The 21913-nt window shown below is 52.0% G+C and overlaps 1 protein-coding gene across 1 annotated transcript in view; it reads left to right on the forward strand.

The window, feature by feature from the left end:
- PRIMA1 (proline rich membrane anchor 1) overlaps positions 1-20329 on the forward strand; it is a 46666-nt gene extending 26337 nt beyond the window's left edge. The window contains exons 4-5 of the mRNA XM_040332550.1: positions 5003-5114; positions 19675-20329. Of these exons, the coding sequence (XP_040188484.1) occupies positions 5003-5114; positions 19675-19744 (182 nt within the window). The 3' untranslated portion in view covers positions 19745-20329. The remainder of the gene's footprint in view (positions 1-5002; positions 5115-19674) is intronic.
- The last annotated feature ends 1584 nt before the right edge of the window (positions 20330-21913 follow it).

The following is a 21913-nucleotide window of genomic DNA, read 5'->3' on the forward strand; positions in this document are numbered from 1 at the left end:
CATGCACCCCTCCAGACTGACACACACCCCTCCAGACTGACGCGCACCCTTCCAGACTGACATGCACCCCTCCAGACTGACGCGCACCCTCCCCAGACTGACACGCACCCCTCCAGACTGACACCCCCCAGACTGACACGCACCCCTCCAGACTGACACGCACCCCTCCAGACTGACACGCACCCCTCCAGACTGTCACGCACCCCTCCAGACTGACACGCACCCCTCCAGACTGACGCGCACCCTCCCCAGACTGACACGCACCCCTCCAGACTGACACCCCCCAGACTGACACGCACCCCTCCAGACTGACACGCACCCCTCCAGACTGACACGCACCCCTCCAGACTGACACGCACCCCTCCAGACTGACACGCACCCCTCCAGACTGACACGCACCCCTCCAGACTGACACGTTTCCCCCCCCCCCCAGACTGACGCGCACCCCCCCAGACTGACACACACCCCTCCAGACTGACGCGCACCCCTCCAGACTGACACGCACCCCCCCAGACTGACACGCACCCCTCCAGACTGACACGCACCCCTCCAGACTGACACGCACCCCTCCAGACTGACACGCACCCCTCCAGACTGACACGCACCCCTCCAGACTGACACGCACCCCCCCAGACTGACACGCACCCCTCCAGACTGACACGCACCCCTCCAGACTGACACGCACCCCTCCAGACTGACACGCACCCCTCCAGACTGACACGCACCCCCCAGACTGACACGCACCCCCCCAGACTGACACGCACCCCTCCAGACTGACACGCACCCCTCCAGACTGACACGCACCCCTCCAGACTGTCACGCACCCTTCCAGACTGACATGCACCCCCCCCCCAGACTGACACGCACCCCCCCCCAGACTGACACGCACCCCCCCACAGACTGACACGCACCCCTCCAGACTGACACGCACCCCTCCAGACTGACACGCACCCCTCCAGACTGACACGCACCCCCCCAGACTGACACGCACCCCCCCCAGACTGACACGCACCCCCCCCAGACTGACACGCACCCCCCCCAGACTGACACGCACCCCTCCAGACTGACACGCGTCCCCCCCCAGACTGACAAGCACCCCCCCAGACTGACACGCACCCCCCCAGACTGACACGCACCCCTCCAGACTGACACGCACCCCTCCAGACTGACACGCACCCCTCCAGACTGACACGCATCCCCCCCAGACTGACACGCACCCCCCCAGACTGACACGCACCCCCCCCAGACTGACACGCACCCCCCCCAGACTGACACGCACCCCCCCCAGACTGACACGCACCCCTCCAGACTGACACGCGTCCCCCCAGACTGACAAGCACCCCCCCAGACTGACACGCACCCCTCCAGACTGACACGCACCCCTCCAGACTGACACGCACCCCTCCAGACTGACACGTTTCCCCCCCCCCAGACTGACGCGCACCCCCCCAGACTGACACGCACCCCTCCAGACTGACACGTTTCCCCCCCCCCCCAGACTGACACGCATCCCCCCCCAGACTGACACGCACCCCTCCAGACTGACACGTTTCCCCCCCCCCAGACTGACACGCATCCCCCCCCAGACTGACACGCACCCCCCTCCCCAGACTGACACGCACCCCCCCAGACTGACACACACCCCCCCCCCAGACTGACACGCACCCCCCCCCAGACTGACAGGCACCCCTCCAGACTGACACGCACCCCCCCAGACTGACACACACACCCCCCCCCAGACTGACACGCACCCCCCCCCCAGACTGACACGCACCCCCCCAGACTGACACGCACCCCCCCCCAGACTGACACGCACCCCCCCCAGACTGACAGGCACCCCTCCAGACTGACACGCACCCCCCCAGACTGACACACACACCCCCCCCCAGACTGACACGCACCCCCCCCAGACTGACACGCACCCCCCCAGACTGACACACACCCCCCCCCAGACTGACACACCCCCCCCCCAGACTGACACGCACCCCCCCCAGACTGACACGCACCCCCCCAGACTGACACGCACCCCCCCAGACTGACACACACCCCCCCCCAGACTGACACGCAGCCCCCCAGACTGACACGCACCCCTCCAGACTGACACACACCCCCCCCCCCCCACACTGACACGCACCCCTCCAGACTGACACGCACCCCCCCCAGACTAACACGCACCCCCCCAGACTGACACGCACCCCTCCAGACTGACACGCACCCCCCAGACTGACTCCAGAAAAGTTACATAACTCCTGCCAAGAGCCAGCCCACCACTTACATTATTATTAAACAGGATTTATAGAGCGTTTATATACAGTTATATACAGTTTGCGCAGCGCTTTATATCAGGGAAGACAGTACAGTCACAATACAAATCAATACAGGAGGGATCAGAGGACCCGGCTCATTAGAGCTTACAATCTAGATATACATCAGGGCTGAGGGCTCTTAAAAGGGGTGCGGAGGCCGGGTTCTGGGATGGTTTTGGGAAGCTCTGTACAGAAGGATATACTGTATACAAAGAGCAAGGATGCTCATTACATCATTTATTTAATATGGCCATATTATGTGAGTGCCATTGACCGTATATGGGCATGTGATCATTGGGTCATGGCCTTGTGTCCATATTAGGTCAGTGATCATTGGGTCATGGCCATCTGTCCACATTAGGTCAATGATCATTGGGTCATGGCCTCGTGTCCATATTAGGTCAGTGATCATTGGGTCATGGCCTTGTGCCCCTATTAGGTCAGTGATCACTGGGTCATATCTGTCCATATTGGGTAAGTGATCGTTGGGTCATGGCCATGTGCCCATATTGGGTTAATGATTGTTGGGTCATGGCCATCTGTCCATATTAGGTCGGTGATCATTGGGTCATGGCCTCGTGTCCATATTAGGTCAGTGATCACTGGGTCATATCTGTCCATATTGGGTAAGTGATCGTTGGGTCATGGCCATGTGCCCATATTGGGTTAATGATTGTTGGGTCATGGCTATGTGTCCATATTAGGTCGTTGATCATTGGGTCATGCATTGGGTCATGGCCTCGTGTCCATAATAGGTCAACGATGTCAAAGCATCTCCCCCCCCCTCAGAGTACATCAGCTGCAGGAAGGGGGGGATCTCCTGTCCACGATTATTGGCCCGGCAATGAAAGAGAACTCCCGGGCGGCTGGAGATGAACTTGTGTTTGGACTGAACTCATCAGTATTAACAATGGACGTCATCGGGACAAACCAGGAGGGAGGGAGCAACACATTTCAGAAATATTGTGGCTGATGAGTTCTCAACATGTAATAATAATGTAATAACCAAATCAACAACGTCTGCTCCACTTGTTTGCCTCCCCCCCCCCTCTGCTGCCACATTTGCCACCTTTTGGGGGGGGGGGGGGGTGCAGCAGGTACCTGTTTTTGACAGATACCCACTTCCGGTTGAGTTCGCCATGTCGGCCAGGCATACATGCAACTGAAAATGGCATAGGCCCCATACGTATAGACAGTATCTGACAACAGACACTTTTGTTAAAAAAAAAAAAAAAAGCAGATTTTCAGATGTGCGTAAAAAAACTGCCCTGGACAGCAAGTGGTTAAAGAACCGAACATTCGCATATAAGCACTTATTTATTTATTTATTTATTAGTGAAACACGAGAATTACTTTTCTTTATTGGCCTAAAGGATACATGCAAGTCTTCTGGAAAGCGATGAAAGTGTGGATTTGATGTGAGCGGCGGGGAGCGCCATTCTCATAGTTCTGAGGGTTTCGGCGCGGCTCATGCGGTCTGCGTGCTCGTTGCATGTAGCTGTGTGATTTATAATAATTAGATTCAGCGCAGCGGAAGGGATTTTCTGTCCGGAACACCCGATCGATATCTTCCGTAATGCGGCAACTATCCCGAGTGTCATAAATCAGCTGATGTGACAGAGGTCACCGTGCCCCCTCCCCCCTGATACATTTATATGCGCCGGACAGAAAGAAACAACTTTGTCATTTTTATCACTGTCATCGGGATGTCAAAAATTGTGACTTTAATGTGCTGCTGCCGTATCTTGGTGGGGGGGGGGGGGATGTTTTTTTCCTCCCCATTATAACCACTTGACCTCTGAAAGATTTACCCCCCCTTCATGACCAGGCCATTTTTTTGCGATACATCGCTGCGTTATTTTTACTGATAATTGCGCGGTCGTGCGACGTTGTACACATATTACGGTAAATTGACGTCCTTTTTTCCCCACAAATAGAGATTTCTTTTGGTGGGATTTTATCACCTCTGCGATTTTAATTTAAACAATTTAAAAAATAAATGTAAAAAAGCGAATTTCTCCATCAATTTACACCAATATGTATTCTGCTATATATCTTCGGAAATAAATCCCAATAAGCGTATATGCAGTGGCGGTGCGTCCATACGGGGCACTCGGGCGCCACCCCCTTTCTCCTGCCGTCTCTCTATCACCATAGATAGATCCATACACTGCATGAATCTCTCTATGGTCGCCGCAGCCGCCCCTATTCAAATGTCCCGCCCCTTTTCGCGTGTCGGGAGCCTGAATTACAGCGGCGGGGTATTTTTTTGGAAGCACCTGATTGGAGCCGTAGGCTCTAATAGGCGTCCAAAAAGGTGAACAGCGGGTGCCATGCTGGGAGCTTGCCGCTCACTTAGCTTTGTGTGAAGAAAGCGAATGAATGTTCACTTTCCGAACACTGACCCGCCTCTCAGCCAATCAGGCGAGATTTTGTTTATTTAACGTCAGGGAATGGAAGATCCAAAACATCAATTTACACTTATTGGGATTTTTTTTACCTAAAGATAAATATAGATAGAGAAATGATGGCTGAATAAAGCTGAAGGCGATCAGAAATTGTCTTGCGCCTGCTGGATGTGCAGAACGCAGTCATCATCGGGGCTCTGAGCTCATGCATGCTAGCTGCCGATTCCTTGGGGGTGGGGCATCTCAGAGCCCTCTTACTGATTGGTCAATTTTTTTTTTTTTTTGCAGTTACAATCCCGGCATGCTGCGTGGAGGAGACGTGGTGGCATTTCCTGCTCATCGTCCTTGCGGCCGTCGTCCTCTTTATAGTGGTAATTCTCTGCTACAAAGCGATAAAAAGGTGAGTCGGCTTCCTGGATCATCGGAAAGTTATCGCTCTTCATTATTTCTTCTTTATTGTGTTATTGTATCTTTTTATCACTCTTTATTCTTGTAATTCTACATGTATAATGATAATAATAATAATGATAATAATAATAATAATGATAATAATGACTAGGGTTGTCCCGATAGCACTTTTTTAGGACTGAGTACGAGTACCGATACTTTTTTTTATGTACTCGCCAATACCGATACTTTTTTTTAAATGTGTCCCCAAATGCAGCCATGTCCCCCCATATATCCAGCCATGTCCCCCACATATGCAGCCATGTCCCCAAACATATGCAGCCTTGTCCCCCATATATGCAGCCATGTCCCCCACATATGCAGCCATGTCCCCAAACATATGCAGCCATGTCCCCCCTATATCCAGCCATGTCCCCCCATATACGCAGCCATATCCCCAAACATATTGCAGCCATGTCCCCCATATATCCAGCCATGTCCCCCCACATGCAGCCATGTCCCCAACATATACAGCCATGTCCCCCATATACGCAGCCATGTCCCCCACATATCCAGCCATGTCCCCCCACATACAGCCATGTCCCCCCACATGCAGCCATGTCCCCCCCATATCCAGCCATGTCCCCCCCATATCCAGCCATGTCCCCCGTATATACAGCCATGTCCCCTGTATATCCAGCCATGTCCCCCGTATATCCAGCCATGTCCCCCGTATATCCAGCCATGTCCCCCGTATATATCCAGCCATGTCCCCCGTATATACAGCCATGTCCCCCGTATATCCAGCCATGTCCCCCGTATATACAGCCATGTCCCCCGTATATACATCCATGTCCCCCGTATATCCAGCCATGTCCCCCGTATATCCAGCCATGTCCCCCGTATATCCAGCCATGTCCCCGTATATCCAGCCATGTCCCCTGTATAACCAGCCATGTCCCCCGTATAACCAGCCATGTCCCCCGTATATCCAGCCATGTCCCCCGTATATCCAGCCATGTCCCCTGTATATCCAGCCATGTCCCCCGTATATCCAGCCATGTCCCCCCACATGCAGCCATGTCCCCAACATATACAGCCATGTCCCCCATATACGCAGCCATGTCCCCCACATATCCAGCCATGTCCCCCCACATGCAGCCATGTCCCCCCCATATCCAGCCATGTCCCCCCCATATCCGGCCATGTCCCCCGTATATCCGGCCATGTCCCCCGTATATACAGCCATGTCCCCCGTATATACAGCCATGTCCCCTGTATATACAGCCATGTCCCCCGTATATTCAGCCATGTCCCCCGTATATACAGCCATGTCCCCCGTATATCCAGCCATGTCCCCCGTATATCCAGCCATGTCCCCGTATATCCAGCCATGTCCCCCGTATATACAGCCATGTCCCCTGTATAACCAGCCATGTGCCCTGTATATCCAGCCATGTCCCCCGTATATACAGCCATGTCCCCCGTATATACAGCCATGTCCCCCGTATATACAGCCATGTCCCCCGTATATCCAGCCATGTCCCCCGTATATCCAGCCATGTCCCCCGTATATACAGCCATGTCCCCGTATATCCAGCCATGTCCCCCGTATATCCAGCCATGTCCCTCGTACCTACTGTTATGATGATGCCGCCGCGTTAATCACAGCGCGGGGAACATTACAGCCAGCGTTCGTTTGAATAGCTGTTTTCCCCGCCGCGCTGTGTATAGAGACACTCCCCCTTGCTCGCGATTGGACAGATCCGTCCAAGGGGGAGTGTCTATGCGCGGCGGGGAAAACAGCTATTCAAAACGAACGCTGGCTGTAATGTTCCCCGCGCCGCGGTGATTAACGCGGTGGCGGCGATTGCGGCGGGGCCGGCGGAGGGGGGGGCGGGGGCAAAGTGTTCTATTTTAGTATCGGCGGTATTAGCGGGAGTACGAGTACTCCCACTAATACTCGGTATCGGTCCCGATACCGATACTGGTATCGGTATTGGGACAACCCTAATAATGATAATAATAATAATGATAATAATAATAATAACGAAACAAAGTTATTACACAGCCTCGGTTATAAAGACCCGCCGCACGCAGAGACACGCCTTCTTTTTGAAGAGGGAGATCCATCTCTTCAGGCGGCGGTGCTGTAAATGATAATGGTGGTCTCCGTGGTGGATTCGCCGTGAGATCACCTTTATTGGTGGCGGGAGAGGGGCCCCTCCCGCCGCTCTCCCGCGCCCTCCGCTGCTTACCGAAGCCGTCGGTAGCGGTGGAGGAGATCAGGTCCTTCTCACTGCTTGCCATAGATACGAGTGAGGGGAAGATGCCGCCCCCTCACCTGTCTCCATAGCATAGCAGGGTGGAGGCGACATCAAAACATCATCACTTCCGCCCATACCTCTTAAAAGGGACATTTTTTTTGTTGTCATTTTTTCAAATGACAATTTTTTTTTTGCATTTTAGTGTAAATATGAGATGTGACGTCTTTGTGACCCCTCCCCCAGATCTCATATATAAGAGGACCTGTCATGTTTTTTTTCTATTACAAGCGATGTAAAAAAGTGCGCTTGTAAGACCGCTGCGCAAATAAGGTGTGAGAAAAAGTATTGTAACGACCGCCATTTTATTCTCCAGGGTGTAAGAAAAAACAATGTATAATGTTTGGGGTTCTTAGTAATTTTCGAGCAAAAAAAAATGAATGTGTAAACACAGAGTGCGACAAACAGGCCCGGGGCTTAAAGTGGAGGTTCACCCTCAAAAAGTTTCTGACATCACACGGAGCCGCGCCATCCTACCGACAGAATGCCAGATTTCCTGTTGGGTTGTTTCGGTGACACAGAAATGAGTTTGACAAAAGCCAGCGACTCTCCGCGTGAGAGAAATTCACGAATGGCCGAGGATATTTATAAACCGGAGAGAAAATCACAGATGGGAAAATGAAGCCGTGTTTATTTAGCATGAGATCCAGGAAACTGACATTCAAGGATGAATTACAAACAGGCTGACGTCAGGCGAACCCGGCTCTCCGATCGCCAGAATAAACGATCGTTTTCTCCAGGTGGTGCCGATCCATTGCTTTGCTGTAAGCCTACAAGGTGGCAAAAGTCCCGATCCTTCTGTGTATGGAGTGTAATAGAATTGTAGTATGATGGCGACCAGTGGGGGGTCATGTTGGGGGGTGTGGTGTTCTGCCATGTTGGGGGGTGTAGTGTTCTGCCATGTTGGGGGGTGTAGTGTTCTGCCATGTTGGGGGGTGTAGTGTTCTGCCATGTTGGGGGGTGTAGTGTTCTGCCATATTGGGGGTGTAGTGTTCTGCCATGTTGGGGGGTGTGGTGTTCTGCCATGTTGGGGGGTGTGGTGTTCTGCCATATTGGGGGTGTAGTGTTCTGCCATGTTGGGGGGTGTGGTGTTCTGCCATATTGGGGGTGTAGTGTTCTGCCATGTTGGGGGTGTAGTGTTCTTTCATGTTGGGGGGTGTAGTGTTCTGCCATGTTGGGGGGTGTAGTGTTCTGCCATGTTGGGGGGTGTAGTGTTCTGCCATGTTGGGGGGTGTATGTTGGGGGGTGTAGTGTTCTGCCATGTTGGGGGGTGTAGTGTTCTGCCATGTTGGGGGGTGTGGTGTTCTGCCATGTTGGGGGGTGTAGTGTTCTGCCATGTTGGGGGGTGTGGTGTTCTGCCATATTGGGGGTGTAGTGTTCTGCCATGTTGGGGGGTGTGGTGTTCTGCCATGTTGGGGGGTGTGGTGTTCTGCCATGTTGGGGGGTGTAGTGTTCTGCCATGTTGGGGGGTGTAGTGTTCTCCCATATTGGGGGTGTAGTGTTCTGCCATGTTGGGGGGTGTGGTGTTCTGCCATGTTGGGGGGTGTAGTGTTCTGCCATGTTGGGGGGTGTAGTGTTCTGCCATGTTGGGGGGTGTGGTGTTCTGCCATGTTGGGGGGTGTAGTGTTCTGCCATGTTGGGGGGTGTAGTGTTCTGCCATGTTGGGGGGTGTAGTGTTCTGCCATGTTGGGGGGTGTATGTTGGGGGGTGTAGTGTTCTGCCATGTTGGGGGGTGTGGTGTTCTGCCATGTTGGGGGGTGTAGTGTTCTGCTATGTTGGGGGGTGTGGTGTTCTGCCATGTTGGGGGGTGTAGTGTTCTCCCATATTGGGGGTGTAGTGTTCTGCCATGTTGGGGGGTGTGGTGTTCTGCCATGTTGGGGGGTGTAGTGTTCTGCCATGTTGGGGGGTGTAGTGTTCTGCCATGTTGGGGGGTGTGGTGTTCTGCCATGTTGGGGGGTGTGGTGTTCTCCCATGTTGGGGGTGTAGTGTTCTGCCATGTTGGGGGTGTAGTGTTCTGCCATGTTGGGGGGTGTAGTGTTCTGCCATGTTGGGGGGTGTAGTGTTCTGCCATATTGGGGGTGTAGTGTTCTGCCATGTTGGGGGGTGTAGTGTTCTGCCATGTTGGGGGGTGTGGTGTTCTGCCATGTTGGGGGGTGTGGTGTTCTGCCATGTTGGGGGGTGTAGTGTTCTGCCATGTTGGGGGGTGTGGTGTTCTGCCATGTTGGGGGGTGTAGTGTTCTGCCATGTTGGGGGGTGTGGTGTTCTGCCATGTTGGGGGGTGTAGTGTTCTGCCATGTTGGGGGGTGTAGTGTTCTGCCATGTTGGGGGGTGTGGTGTTCTGCCATGTTGGGGGGTGTGGTGTTCTGCCATGTTGGGGGGTGTAGTGTTCTGCTATGTTGGGGGGTGTGGTGTTCTGCCATGTTGGGGGGTGTAGTGTTCTGCCATGTTGGGGGGTGTGGTGTTCTGACATGTTGGGGGGTGTGGTGTTCTGCCATGTTGGGGGGTGTAGTGTTCTGCTATGTTGGGGGGTGTAGTGTTCTGCCATGTTGGGGGGTGTAGTGTTCTGCCATGTTGGGGGGTGTAGTGTTCTGACATATTGGGGGGTGTAGTGTTCTGACATATTGGGGGGTGAAGTGTTCTGCCATGTTGGGGGGTGTAGTGTTCTGCCATGTTGGGGGGTGTAGTGTTCTGCCATGTTGGGGGTGTAGTGTTCTGCCATGTTGGGGGGTGTAGTGTTCTGCCATGTTGGGGGGTGTGGTGTTCTGCCATGTTGGGGGGTGTGGTGTTCTGACATGTTGGGGGGTGTGGTGTTCTGACATGTTGGGGGGTGTGGTGTTCTGCCATGTTGGGGGGTATGGTGTTCTGCCATGTTGGGGGTTGTAGTGTTCTGCCATGTTGGGGGGTGTAGTGTTCTGCCATGTTGGGGGGTGTGGTGTTCTGCCATGTTGGGGGTTGTAGTGTTCTGCCATGTAGGGGGGTGTAGTGTTCTGCCATGTTGGGGGGTGTAGTGTTCTGCCATGTTGGGGGTTGTAGTGTTCTATGTATGGAGTATAATAGAATTGTATTATGATGGTGACCTGTTCTTGGTGAAAGTGCCCTTGGCTTGAAATAAAGAAAACCAATGCAGCCGCCACATCTAAGGACGGTTGAGCTGGATTACGAGACGTTTTTCTGACGCGCTCTGCCTGTATGTGGCCCTGTAATGGATTTCTCTGGTGATCACATCCATCTGTCAGGTCACGTTAGAATTCCCGGCACCGGCGGCGCGCTCTTCCCTTTCACCGCTATAACGCTGCGAGCATAAAGGTGTCCTCCGACCCTGAAAGGGTTTATGAATATTCATGGGATATTGTGACCGGCTTTCCCAGCGCCCCGCACGCTCCAGCGCACTAAATCCTCCTCACATTTATTGCAGCGCTGGGAATTGGAGTGCGGAGAGGGGAGGAACATTGCGGCGGCGGCCATGGCCCCCCCCCCACCGCTTTTATTGTGATTGATGACAAGGCAGATGGTGTGAGTTTTGCTTAAATATGAATAATAAATCTTTCCCAGGCAGGGAGACGATCGGAGGGCAGGAAATCCAGGCCTGGGGATGAGGAGCGCACGCCCGGGGATGAGGAGCGCACGCCCGGGGATGAGGAGCGCACGTCTGGGGATGAGGAGCGCACGTCTGGGGATGAGGAGCACACGCACGTCCAGGGATGAGGAGCGCACGCCTGGGGAGGAGGAGTGCACGTCCGGGGATGGGGAGCGCACGTCCGGGGATGAGGAGCGCACGCACGTCCGGGGATGAGGAGCGCACGTCCGGGGATGGGGAGCGCACGTCCGGGGATGGGGAGCGCACGTCCGGGGATGGGGAGCGCACGCCTGGGGATGAGGAGCGCACGCCTGGGGATGAGGAGCGCACGTCCGGGGATGAGGAGCGCACGCCTGGGGATGAGGAGCGCACGTCCGGGGATGAGGAGCGCACGTCTGGGGATGAGAAGCGCACGTCCGGGGATGGGGAGCGCACGTCCGGGGATGAGGAGCGCACGTCCAGGGATGAGGAGCGCACGTCCGGGGACGAGGAGCGCACGTCCGGGGACGAGGAGCGCACGTCCGGGGATGAGGAGCGCACGCCCGGGGATGAGGAGCGCACGTCCGGGGATGAGGAGCGCACGTCTGGGGATGAGGAGCGCACGCCTGGGGATGAGGAGCGCACGTCCGGGGATGAGGAGCGCACGTCCGGGGATGAGGAGCGCACGCCCGGGGATGAGGAGCGCACGTCCGGGGATGAGGAGCGCACGCCCGGGGATGAGGAGCGCACGTCCGGGGATGAGGAGCGCACGTCCGGGGAGGAGGAGCGCACATCCGGGGAGGAGGAGTGCACGTCCGGGGATGAGGAGCGCACGCCCGGGGAGGAGGAGTGCACGTCCGGGGATGAGGAGCGCACGCCTGGGGATGAGGAGCGCACGTCCGGGGATGAGGAGCGCACGTCCGGGGATGGGGAGCGCACGTCCGGGGATGGGGAGCGCACGTCCGGGGACGAGCAGCGCACGTCCGGGGACGAGGAGCGCACGTCCGGGGACGAGGAGCGCACGTCCGGGGACGAGGAGCGCACGTCCGGGGATGAGGAGCGCACGCCCGGGGATGAGGAGCGCACGTCCGGGGATGAGGAGCGCACGTCTGGGGATGAGGAGAGCACGCCTGGGGATGAGGAGCGCACGTCCGGGGATGAGGAGCGCACGTCCGGGGATGAGGAGCGCACGCCCGGGGATGAGGAGCGCACGTCCGGGGATGAGGAGCGCACGCCCGGGGATGAGGAGCGCACGTCCGGGGATGAGGAGCGCACGTCCGGGGAGGAGGAGCGCACATCCGGGGAGGAGGAGTGCACGTCCGGGGATGGGGAGCGCACGTCCGGGGATGAGGAGCGCACGCCTGGGGATGAGGAGCGCACGTCCGGGGATGAGGAGCGCACGTCCGGGGATGGGGAGCGCACGTCCGGGGATGGGGAGCGCACGTCCGGGGACGAGCAGCGCACGTCCGGGGACGAGGAGCGCACGTCCGGGGATGAGGAGCGCACGTCTGGGGACTTCTCCTGCCCCCTGTGCCGTGTTTCCTCCTTTCTTCCACTTTTATTACAATCTTAAACTTTCATCTAAATACACAGAGCAGCCATCATTTTATAACCACCTATAGAGTAGCCCCCCCCCCTGTCCTGACCCATCCCGGCATGGACTCCACTAGACCTCTGAAGGTACGCTGTAAGCAGGGCTGTCTTAATGCATGGGCACTGCCCAGGGGCCCAAGGTGCATGGGGGCCCCATGATAATCTTGCATTACATCATAACTGCCAACTGTCCCGGATTTGCCGGGACAGTCACGCTTTCTACTATGCTGTCTATCATTCTTGCGTGCCGGCGATTCTGTGCACGATAAGAACGATCAAAGCGGCAATTCCGGACCCCTCCCACCGCCATCCGGTGCTTCTTCTGGCTCCCCCTTCGGGGGCCCGGAGAAAGAATGGTCCAGTGCTGGATGGGAAGCATAGAGATGACTGGTGACCAGATGGTCATTGGTCACCAGTCATCTCTATGACCGTCGGAGGACCAGGCGCGATGTGATGACGTCACACCCAGGTACCCGGAAGTAAACATGCTGTGATTGCGGTTAGTAAGCATGAGATTGTGAAAAAAATTCACCAATCTCATGCTTTCCAGTCTGGAGGAGAGATGGGGGAGGGGGAGGTCTTATTGACCCCGCCTCTCTCCATAAAGAGGACCTGTCACAATAGATTCCTATTACAAGGGATGTTTACATTTCTTGTAATAGGAATAAAAGTGATAAAAAAATAAAAACGTGAAAAAAAGTGTAAAAATAAGTAAAAGAAAAAAAAAATAATAAAAGAAAAAATGTAAAACGCCCTGTCCCCGGTAGCTTGCGCTCAGAAGTGAACACACACGTAAGTTCCGCCTGCGCTAGAGCGCGTGCAACAATTCTCGCACTAGACCTCCTCTGTAACTCTAAACTGGTAACCTGTAAAAAAATTCCAAAGCGTCGCCTATGGAGATTTTTAAGATTTTTAAGTTTGGCGCCATTCCTTGAGTGTGTGCAATTTTAAAGCGTGACATGTTAGGTATTTATTTACTCGGCGTAACTTCATCTTTCACTATATACAAAAAAATTGGACTAACTTTACTTTTTTTTTATTTTTTAATTCATGAAACCGTTTTTTTTTCCCAAAAAAAGGCGTTTGAAAAATTAGGGCCAGAGATACGCCGTCGTATCTCGGAGTCCGGCCGGTCGTATCTATGCGCCTGATTCTTAGAATCAGTTACGCATAGATTTCTATTGGATCTGACCGTCTGTTACGCCGTCGGATCTTAACTGCATATTTACGCTGGCTGCTAGGGGCGTGTACGCTGATTTACGCCTAGAAATATGTAAATCAGCTAGATACACGAATTCACGAACGTACGCCCGGCCGACGCAGTACAGATACGCCGTTTACGTTAGGCTTTTCCCGGCGTAAAGTTACCCCTGCTATATGGTGGCGTAAGTGCGGCGCACCAATGTTAAGTATGGACGTCGTTCCCGTGTCGAATTTTTAATATTTTACATCGTTTGCGTAATTCGTCCGTGAATGGGGCTGGACGTCATTTACGTTCACATCGAAACCAATACGTCCTTGCGGCGTACTTTGGAGCAACGCACACTGGGATATTTCACGTATTGCAGTAAAATACATTGTCTTCAGTTCTTCCTGCATCCAATTGTAGGCCAACTACATGATGTGGCCTCTCGGCTCACCCACCGCAGAGCCCCCCCATCCCCCATCCCGGCTGGATTAGAGACGGTTGTGTGTTGGACGCCTCACATTCCTCCCGTAGTGATATAATTGCGGAGAACAGAATTGATTGTTTACCACCACTACACCGCGCTAATTGCTGCCTCTCTCTGCGGGAAACGCTTAAGAGCCGGCTGATTATCAAATCAGACCATTGGTAGGAGAGGAAGCCGTCATGTCACAGGTCAGAGCGGAAACTTTCTGCCTTCTACTGACAGTCATGGAATGATCTTCTCATTACATTGCAGGTCTTTCTTTCTCTGCTCTTATTTGTCAGTCCTTCCTCCTTTCATTTCTTCCTTTCTCCCTTCCTTTATCCCTCTTTTCCTTCTTCACTTCCTTCATCCCTCTTTTCCTTCTTCACTTCCTTCCTTCCTTCATCCCTCTTTTCCTACCTTTCTTCCATCCTCGCTTCTTTACTTGCTTTATTCCTTCCCTCATTCTTTCCTTCCTCCATCCCTCTTTTCTTCCTTCCTTTTTCCCTTCCTTCATCCCTCTTTTCCTTCTTCACTTCCTTCCTTCATCCCTCTTTTCCTTCTTCACTTCCTTCCTTCATCCCTCTTTTCCTTCTTCACTTCCTTCCTTCATCCCTCTTTTCCTTCTTCACTTCCTTCCTTCATCCCTCTTTTCCTTCTTCACTTCCTTCCTTCATCCCTCTTTTCCTTCTTCACTTCCTTCCTTCATCCCTCTTTTCCTTCTTCACTTCCTTCCTTCATCCCTCTTTTCCTTCTTCACTTCCTTCCTTCATCCCTAGTTTTCCTACCTTTCTTCCTTCCTCGCTTCTTTACTTGCTTTATTCCTTCCTTCCTCCATCCCTCTTTTCTTCCTTCATCCCTCTTTTCCTACCTTTCTTCCTTCCTTCCTCCATACCTCTTTTTTCCCTTCCTTCATCCCTCTTCACATCCTTCCTTCATCCCCATTTCCTAATAGGGATAAAAGTGACACAATGTTTTTTTATTTTTTAAAGAACATTTAAAAAAATATATATAAAAAAGGAAAAACAAATATATATTTTTTTTAAAGCGCCTCGTCCTGACGAGCTTGCGCGCAGAAGCGAACGCGTACGTGAGCAGCGCCCGCATATGAAAACGGTGTTCAACCCACACATGTGAGGTATCGCCGCGATCGTTGGAGCGAGAGCAATAATTCTAGCTCTAGAACTCCTCTGTAACTCAAAACATGCAACCTGTAGAATTTTTTAAACGTAGCCTATGGAGATTTTAAAGGGTAAAGGTTTGTCGCCATTCCACGAGCGGGCGCAATTTTGAAGCGTGACATGTTGGGTATCAATTTACTCGGCGTAACATTATCTTTCACAATATAAAAAAAATTGGGCTAACTTTACTGTTGTCTTATTTTTTAATAAAAAAAATTGTATTTTGAAAAAAAAAGTGCGCTTACAAGACAGCTGCGCAAATACGGTGTGACAGAAAGTATTGCAATGACCGCCATTTTATTCTCTAGGGTGTTAGAAAAATGATATATAAAGTTTGGGGATTCTCACTCACCTTCTTGTCCTGACCTGCATCAGTCCGGTGGAGGCGGCTCACATTTTTGCTTGTCTCCCCTGCGTTCTGGCCGCTAATGTTCAGTGTCCGGCGCACTGTGATTGGGCATATGGGGGGCGTGTCCGGAGGCGGGACTTCAGGAGCAACTGCGATCGCAGACAGGCCAGCCCTACGCCTCACATGACCCCCATACGCCCAATCACAGGGCGCTGGACACTGAACATGGCGGCCGCAGCGCTGGGGATACGGGAACCTAAAATTAGAAGGAGGCAGCCAGTATTCACACACACACACACTGGCGTGCAAATTCGCCCCCCTAAATATCGTGCCTGGGGCTGCGGCACCCCCTGCACCCCCCACGCTACACCACTGAGAAGGAACAATGTTTTGGAGCCTTGCAGGACCCCTTTATCAAGGAATGTGATCTGATGAAGGGGTCCTGCGAGGCTCAGAAATGTTGCATCTGTTATTATGATGCGATTGCTGAATAAAGCTTTGGACCCGTTGTTCTGGAGATCGGTGGTGCGTGCCGATTACATACTTTTGCTTTGAATGTCTTTGGTGCCCAGCTGGTGGTCTCTGCAGTACCCATTTACATTCACAGCCATTCAGCAGGAACGTGTGCGTTGGCAAGAAGAAGTTTGAAGGAATAGAGTGAAAAGTTCTGCGCGTTCTTCGGGTCTTCTATGGAAATTTCCATATGGAGTCATTTCTAGACCGAGGTTTGCCGAGCTGTTGGGTTCATAGCTGTAGGCCTTTTTCCGTCACCAACAGGAAGACGCCTACAAGACAGCTTGTCAGTGCTGGAGAAATACAGTGCAATGCGGGAACAACCCGAAGCAAGCGCAATTTATGATGTTCCAAAGAAAAAACAAAACAAATGAAGAGAGCGTCCCAAACACCGCACACCTAGCAAAGCCAAAAGACGAGGGTCACATCTACCAAGGTTGATGCATTTTTTTGGAGCGCTTTTCACAATTTTATTTTCTCAGTTTTCATGCGTTTTCCGTTTTGCTTTCTTGGGGGGGGGGGCAATATGAAAGTATGACAGTTCTGTTTGTGTAATGCGACTTTTATGTGACTTTACACTCAATGGCACTCAGGTAGAGCATCCGGTAGGGAGCTGGACCCAGGAAAGCTGAGAGGACGGCCAGCACAGGCACTCGGAGACAGCATGGAGCCAAGCAGGAGACAGGAGCAAGGTCACAGGGATTGCCGGGTTCGGTAACAGGCAGGCAGCGAGGTAACAAGGCATAGGCAGGAGCAAGGTCAGATGGGAAGCCAGGATCAGGAACCAGTAATCAGAGTCAAAAAGCAGGGTCAAGGAAAGCCAAGGTTCAGCAACAGAAATCAGGCCATGGTTTAACAGAGTTCAGATTATCAGGACACAGCTGAAGACCAGTCAGCACTTATCAGAAGTCAGGGCATCCTTTAAAAAGGCCGTCTGGCGCCAATTGTGGCTAGGGGCGTGCTCCCCCGTGTGCACGCCGTGCGATGCGCATGCACATTGGCGCGTGTGAGAATCTGCCATTGTCTGCGCATATGCGCATGTGCAGCATGCCGGATGCAAACTTCTTACAATATCATTGCAGTTTTTTTACAGCAAGGCCAATTCTTTCCTTTATCAAGATTATCTGTCAGGATGAGCAGCTAAGACCACCAGAAACATAGCTATACGAGGGAACTGAGTCCAAAGTATTTATCATTAAAGTGAGATTTATTTACAGTGAACACGCACAGCAAACGGTGAAAGCATAAATCACTCCAGCAAACAAGAATAACTAATGAACCCAACTGCTCTCTATATACAATATCTACAACATAAGGGACAAAGGCAACAGGGATGCAAGGAAGGGGACACGACTGGGTACAAGGGCATGGGGTGGAGAACGGATCAGGACACTGGAAGGTTCAGGAAAGTTATCAGGCACAAGCTGGTGGCAAGGAGGCCAGCAGACAGGATAGCGACGCCCTAGGGGAAGGGAGGAGCTGCCTTAAATATCCACCTGGCAGCTGGAGTCAGGTGTGGTTGATCAGAACCTGCCGGCTTCTGGAAGACACCTGCTGGTGGACACTGGAACTGCAGCCATCTGCAAAGTGAACCCCAGTGCCACCAGCAGGTGAACTCAACCCTGACATTATCTCTATAGGGTTACTGTGGGAAGGCGTCACGATACCCAAAGACCAATTTTAACGCAATCATTACTTCTATCCAAAGTCAAAGTGACACCAGAATGAATCCAAAAAATCTCTAATCTTGTTCTCAGTGCACTACATTGTGGCCTTGTCATACACATGGGCACCCCAATTGTTGCTGAGCAAAATAAAGGCAGCTTGGCTTTATAAATTCAATTACTACTGCAGTAGATTCTAGACATGGTACAGATGTGCCACTTTACAGTTAGACTAAGGGGACCCCCCAGGCACTATATTGGAAGGTATTTTTCATTTTTAGGCTTTCACTTTAAGAAATCACTGCTCGTTTAAAAATGAAGTTTTTCACAAACTTTTCTTTTTATTGATACATGTCCCCCCAGGGCAGGACCCGGACCCCTATAACCATTGTATGCCCAATTACTTGCATTTAAGCCTTCAAAATGGGCACCCTAGTAAACAGGTGAAAACGGCCTCAGTCAGCTTCATCCAAAGCCACGCCCACGAGAGTGCAGTTGTTTCATAAAAAGGAATACCGTATTTTCCGGCGTATAAGACCACTTTTTGGATGCAAAAAAATGCATCACGGATGCCTTCTCATCCTCGGACGAGAGGACGTCCGTGATAGGCGGAACACTGAACAGAGGCCCTGCTGGGAAAATTTGTGTTCCGCCTATCACAGGACAGTCTGAGGAGAAGGCGCGGCTTTTAAATCATGGACGCTCGCAGCAGACGGAGACTGTCATCGGCCTGGAAGTCAGAATCTGCAAAACGTGAGTGATGGCACAGTGGGGGAAAGTGATGGCACAGTGGGGGCAAGTGATGGCACAGTGGGGGCAAGTGATGGCACAGTGGGGGGCAAGTGATGGCACAGTGATGGCACTGTTGGCACAGTGGGGGAAAGTGATGGCACAGTGGGGGCAAAGTGATGGCACAGTGGGGGGCAAGTGATGGCACAGTGGGGGGCAAGTGATGGCACAGTGGGGGGCAAGTGATGGCACAGTGGGGGGCAAGTGATGGCACAGTGGGGGGCAAGTGATGGCACAGTGGGGGCAAGTGATGGCACAGTGGGGGCAAGTGATGGCACAGTGGGGGCAAGTGATGGCACAGTGAGGCATGTAATGTAATGTAATGGCACAGTGAGATTTGAAAAAAGCCAGTTTCTGTCAGCGGTTGTTCTGGCTACCCCTCAGCTTCCATAAAGACTGGTAGGAAGGGGGTTGTCTTATATGGCGAGTATATCCCAAAACCCAAATTTTTCCTGGAAAATTAGGGGGTCGTCTTATACGCCGGCAAATACGGTAATTCCTATTCGCTTAGTGCCATTTCCTTGGAACACCGGTAAATTTGTTGTGCTCTTTTTCTTTTTTTTGGGGGGGGGGGGGGGTTGATGTGTAGTGCCCATGTTGTCACATTGAATTTCTCCAGCACTGCCAAGCTGTCTTGTAGACCTCATCCCGTTGGTGACAGACAGTGAAGGTCACCCTCTCGCTCTCTCTCTCTCACTCTCCCTTTAGCTTTCTATTTTGTATTTCATTCCTCTCCTCTTTTTCCCCTTCGCTCTCTCTCTCCTATCAAGGTGTAATAAACAAAGTCACAGCTGAAATCATTGTGATGTTATTTTACGAAGGAGACTGGGGACTTCTAAGTCCTAAAGCAACCACAGTACAGAAAATACTAAATGTACTTTTCTTTTCTTCACAAGCACGAAACTCTTTACATTGTATAAAACTGACCAGTTTATTTCTTTGATTCTTGCAGGAAACCACTCCACAAGGAAGAAAACGGCACCACCCGAGCTGAATATGCAATGACCCTTGAAACAGCCTAAATCCAAGGTACCAGTGTCATGGTCAAGGAGCCCCCCACAAAACCCTTCGTGGTAGAGGAGCCATTGAACTTTTTCATTGGGGGGGGGGGGGAGACAAGCCCTGCCCAAAAGATGGCTTGCAATGTAGATGGCATGGGCCATTGGCTGGAGACTTGGTCATGCACCCGTCATTCTGGAAAGAATACCTGTGTCGTTGGGCTGGAGAATTCCCTCTGTATTTGTGGAAAAGGCCAGCGAGAGCTCACAATGGCCAGTGGATGAGCCTACGGCCATTATTGACTGTCCGCAAAAGTACTGTGACGCTGGCACGAGGAAGGTGGTAAACCGCAAAGCGAAGGACGTGGACAGTGACGCACGCATGCGCAGAGTTTTAGTACCCGAGATACAAACCCTATGTTATTTTCTATGGGACCGCGCCTTTAATGTTCATGAATACCAACAGAATTGCATGCACTTAATACTTTATCAAAGAAAACATAGCAGTGGTATAACTACTATGCAATACCTCTAGGCTGACTGTTACGGAAAATAAACTACAAGATGTATTTCCAAAAGACAGAGCTGCCGAATAAAAAAAAAAAAAAACAAGTCTACGTGGTCCATGCTTTCGTCTGCATGGCTAAAACAGTAAACCTTAGGCCCCATACACATGAGAGGATTTATCCGCAGATACGGTCCAGCGGACCGTATCCGCGGATAAATCCTCTCGAGGATTTCAGCAGATTTCTATGCGATGGCGTGTACACACCATCGCATTGAAATCCGCGCTGAAATCCTCTGGCGATGACGTGTCGCGCCGTCGCCGCTATTATGACGCGGCGACGGGCGCGACGCTGTCATATAAGGAATTCCACGCATGCGTCAAATCATTACGACGCGTGCGGGGAATCCCTTTGGACGGATGGATCCGGTGAGTCTATACAGACGAGCGGATCCAACCTTTGGGATGGACTTCAGCAGATGGATTTGTTGAGCATGTCAGCAAATATTCATCTGCTGAAAATCCATCCCAGGGGAGATTTATCCGAGGATAAATATCCGCAGGAGTGTACACACCATAGAATCTATCCGCTGAAACCCATTTGATGGGATTTATCTGCGGATAGATTCTATGGTGTGTACGGGGCCTTAGTGGAGACCATGCCAAAGGGGCATTTACAGCTGAATCCCGGCCCACATGAGATCTTGTGCACCTCAAAACCAAGAACAAATCTCAAAAGGAGGCAATAAGATCTTTTTTAATAGTGAGAGTGTCAATGGTGACTCAATGCCAAATTTACCCTGAGCAAAGGCCATTGAAATGCCGCGTACACGCGATCAGAAATTCCGACAAGAAAAGTCTGATGTGTGCTTCTGGTCGGAAATTCAGAATCAAGCAGAAGAGCCGAACTGCCTATTGATCTCGTCGTACGTCTTGTACGTCACCGCGTTCTTGACGATCGGAATTTCTGATAAGATTTGAGTGACCGCGTGTATGCAACACAAGTTTCAGCCAACATTCCGTCAGAAAAAATCCACGGTTTTCTTGTTGGAATTTCCGATCGTGTGTACGCGGCATTAGGGTTCCAAATGAGTCAGGTCAACCCATAGAGTGAAAAGTTCATGTCTTCTTCTGTTTTCACCATCTATTCTCTTTCGCTCTGTTTGCCACAGTCCCTATTGCTTTGGGAACTTTTTATCTCTAGGTCGGGGGTTTCCAAACTTTCTAAACAAGGGGCTAGTTGCTTTCTTACTTCAGGGGGGCCGTACTGTACCCAGTGGGAGTAAACAATGCCCCATCTTTGGTATTTAGGGGGAAGAATAGTGCCCAATACTTGGTATCAGTGGCAGGAATTTTTCCCAATTGTTGGTGTCCATGGTAGGAATTTTTCCCGATTGTTGGTGTCAGTGGCAGGAATTTTTCCCAATTGTTGGTATCAGTGGCAGGAATTTTTCCCAATTGTTGGTGTCAGTGGCAGGAATTTTTCCCAATTGTTGGTGTCCATGGTAGGAATTTTTCCCGATTGTTGGTGTCAGTGGCAGGAATTTTTCCCAATTGTTGGTGTCAGTGGCAGGAATTTTTCCCAATTGTTGGTGTGAGTGGCAGGAATTTTTCCCGAATGTTGGTGTCCATGGCAGGAATAATGCCTCAAACGGGTGAATAAAGTCAAGCAAAGGGCCGCAGTTTGA

The sequence above is a fragment of the Rana temporaria genome, chromosome 13 (assembly GCF_905171775.1).
Source record: "Rana temporaria chromosome 13, aRanTem1.1, whole genome shotgun sequence".
NCBI classification, from domain to species: Eukaryota; Metazoa; Chordata; class Amphibia; order Anura; family Ranidae; genus Rana; species Rana temporaria.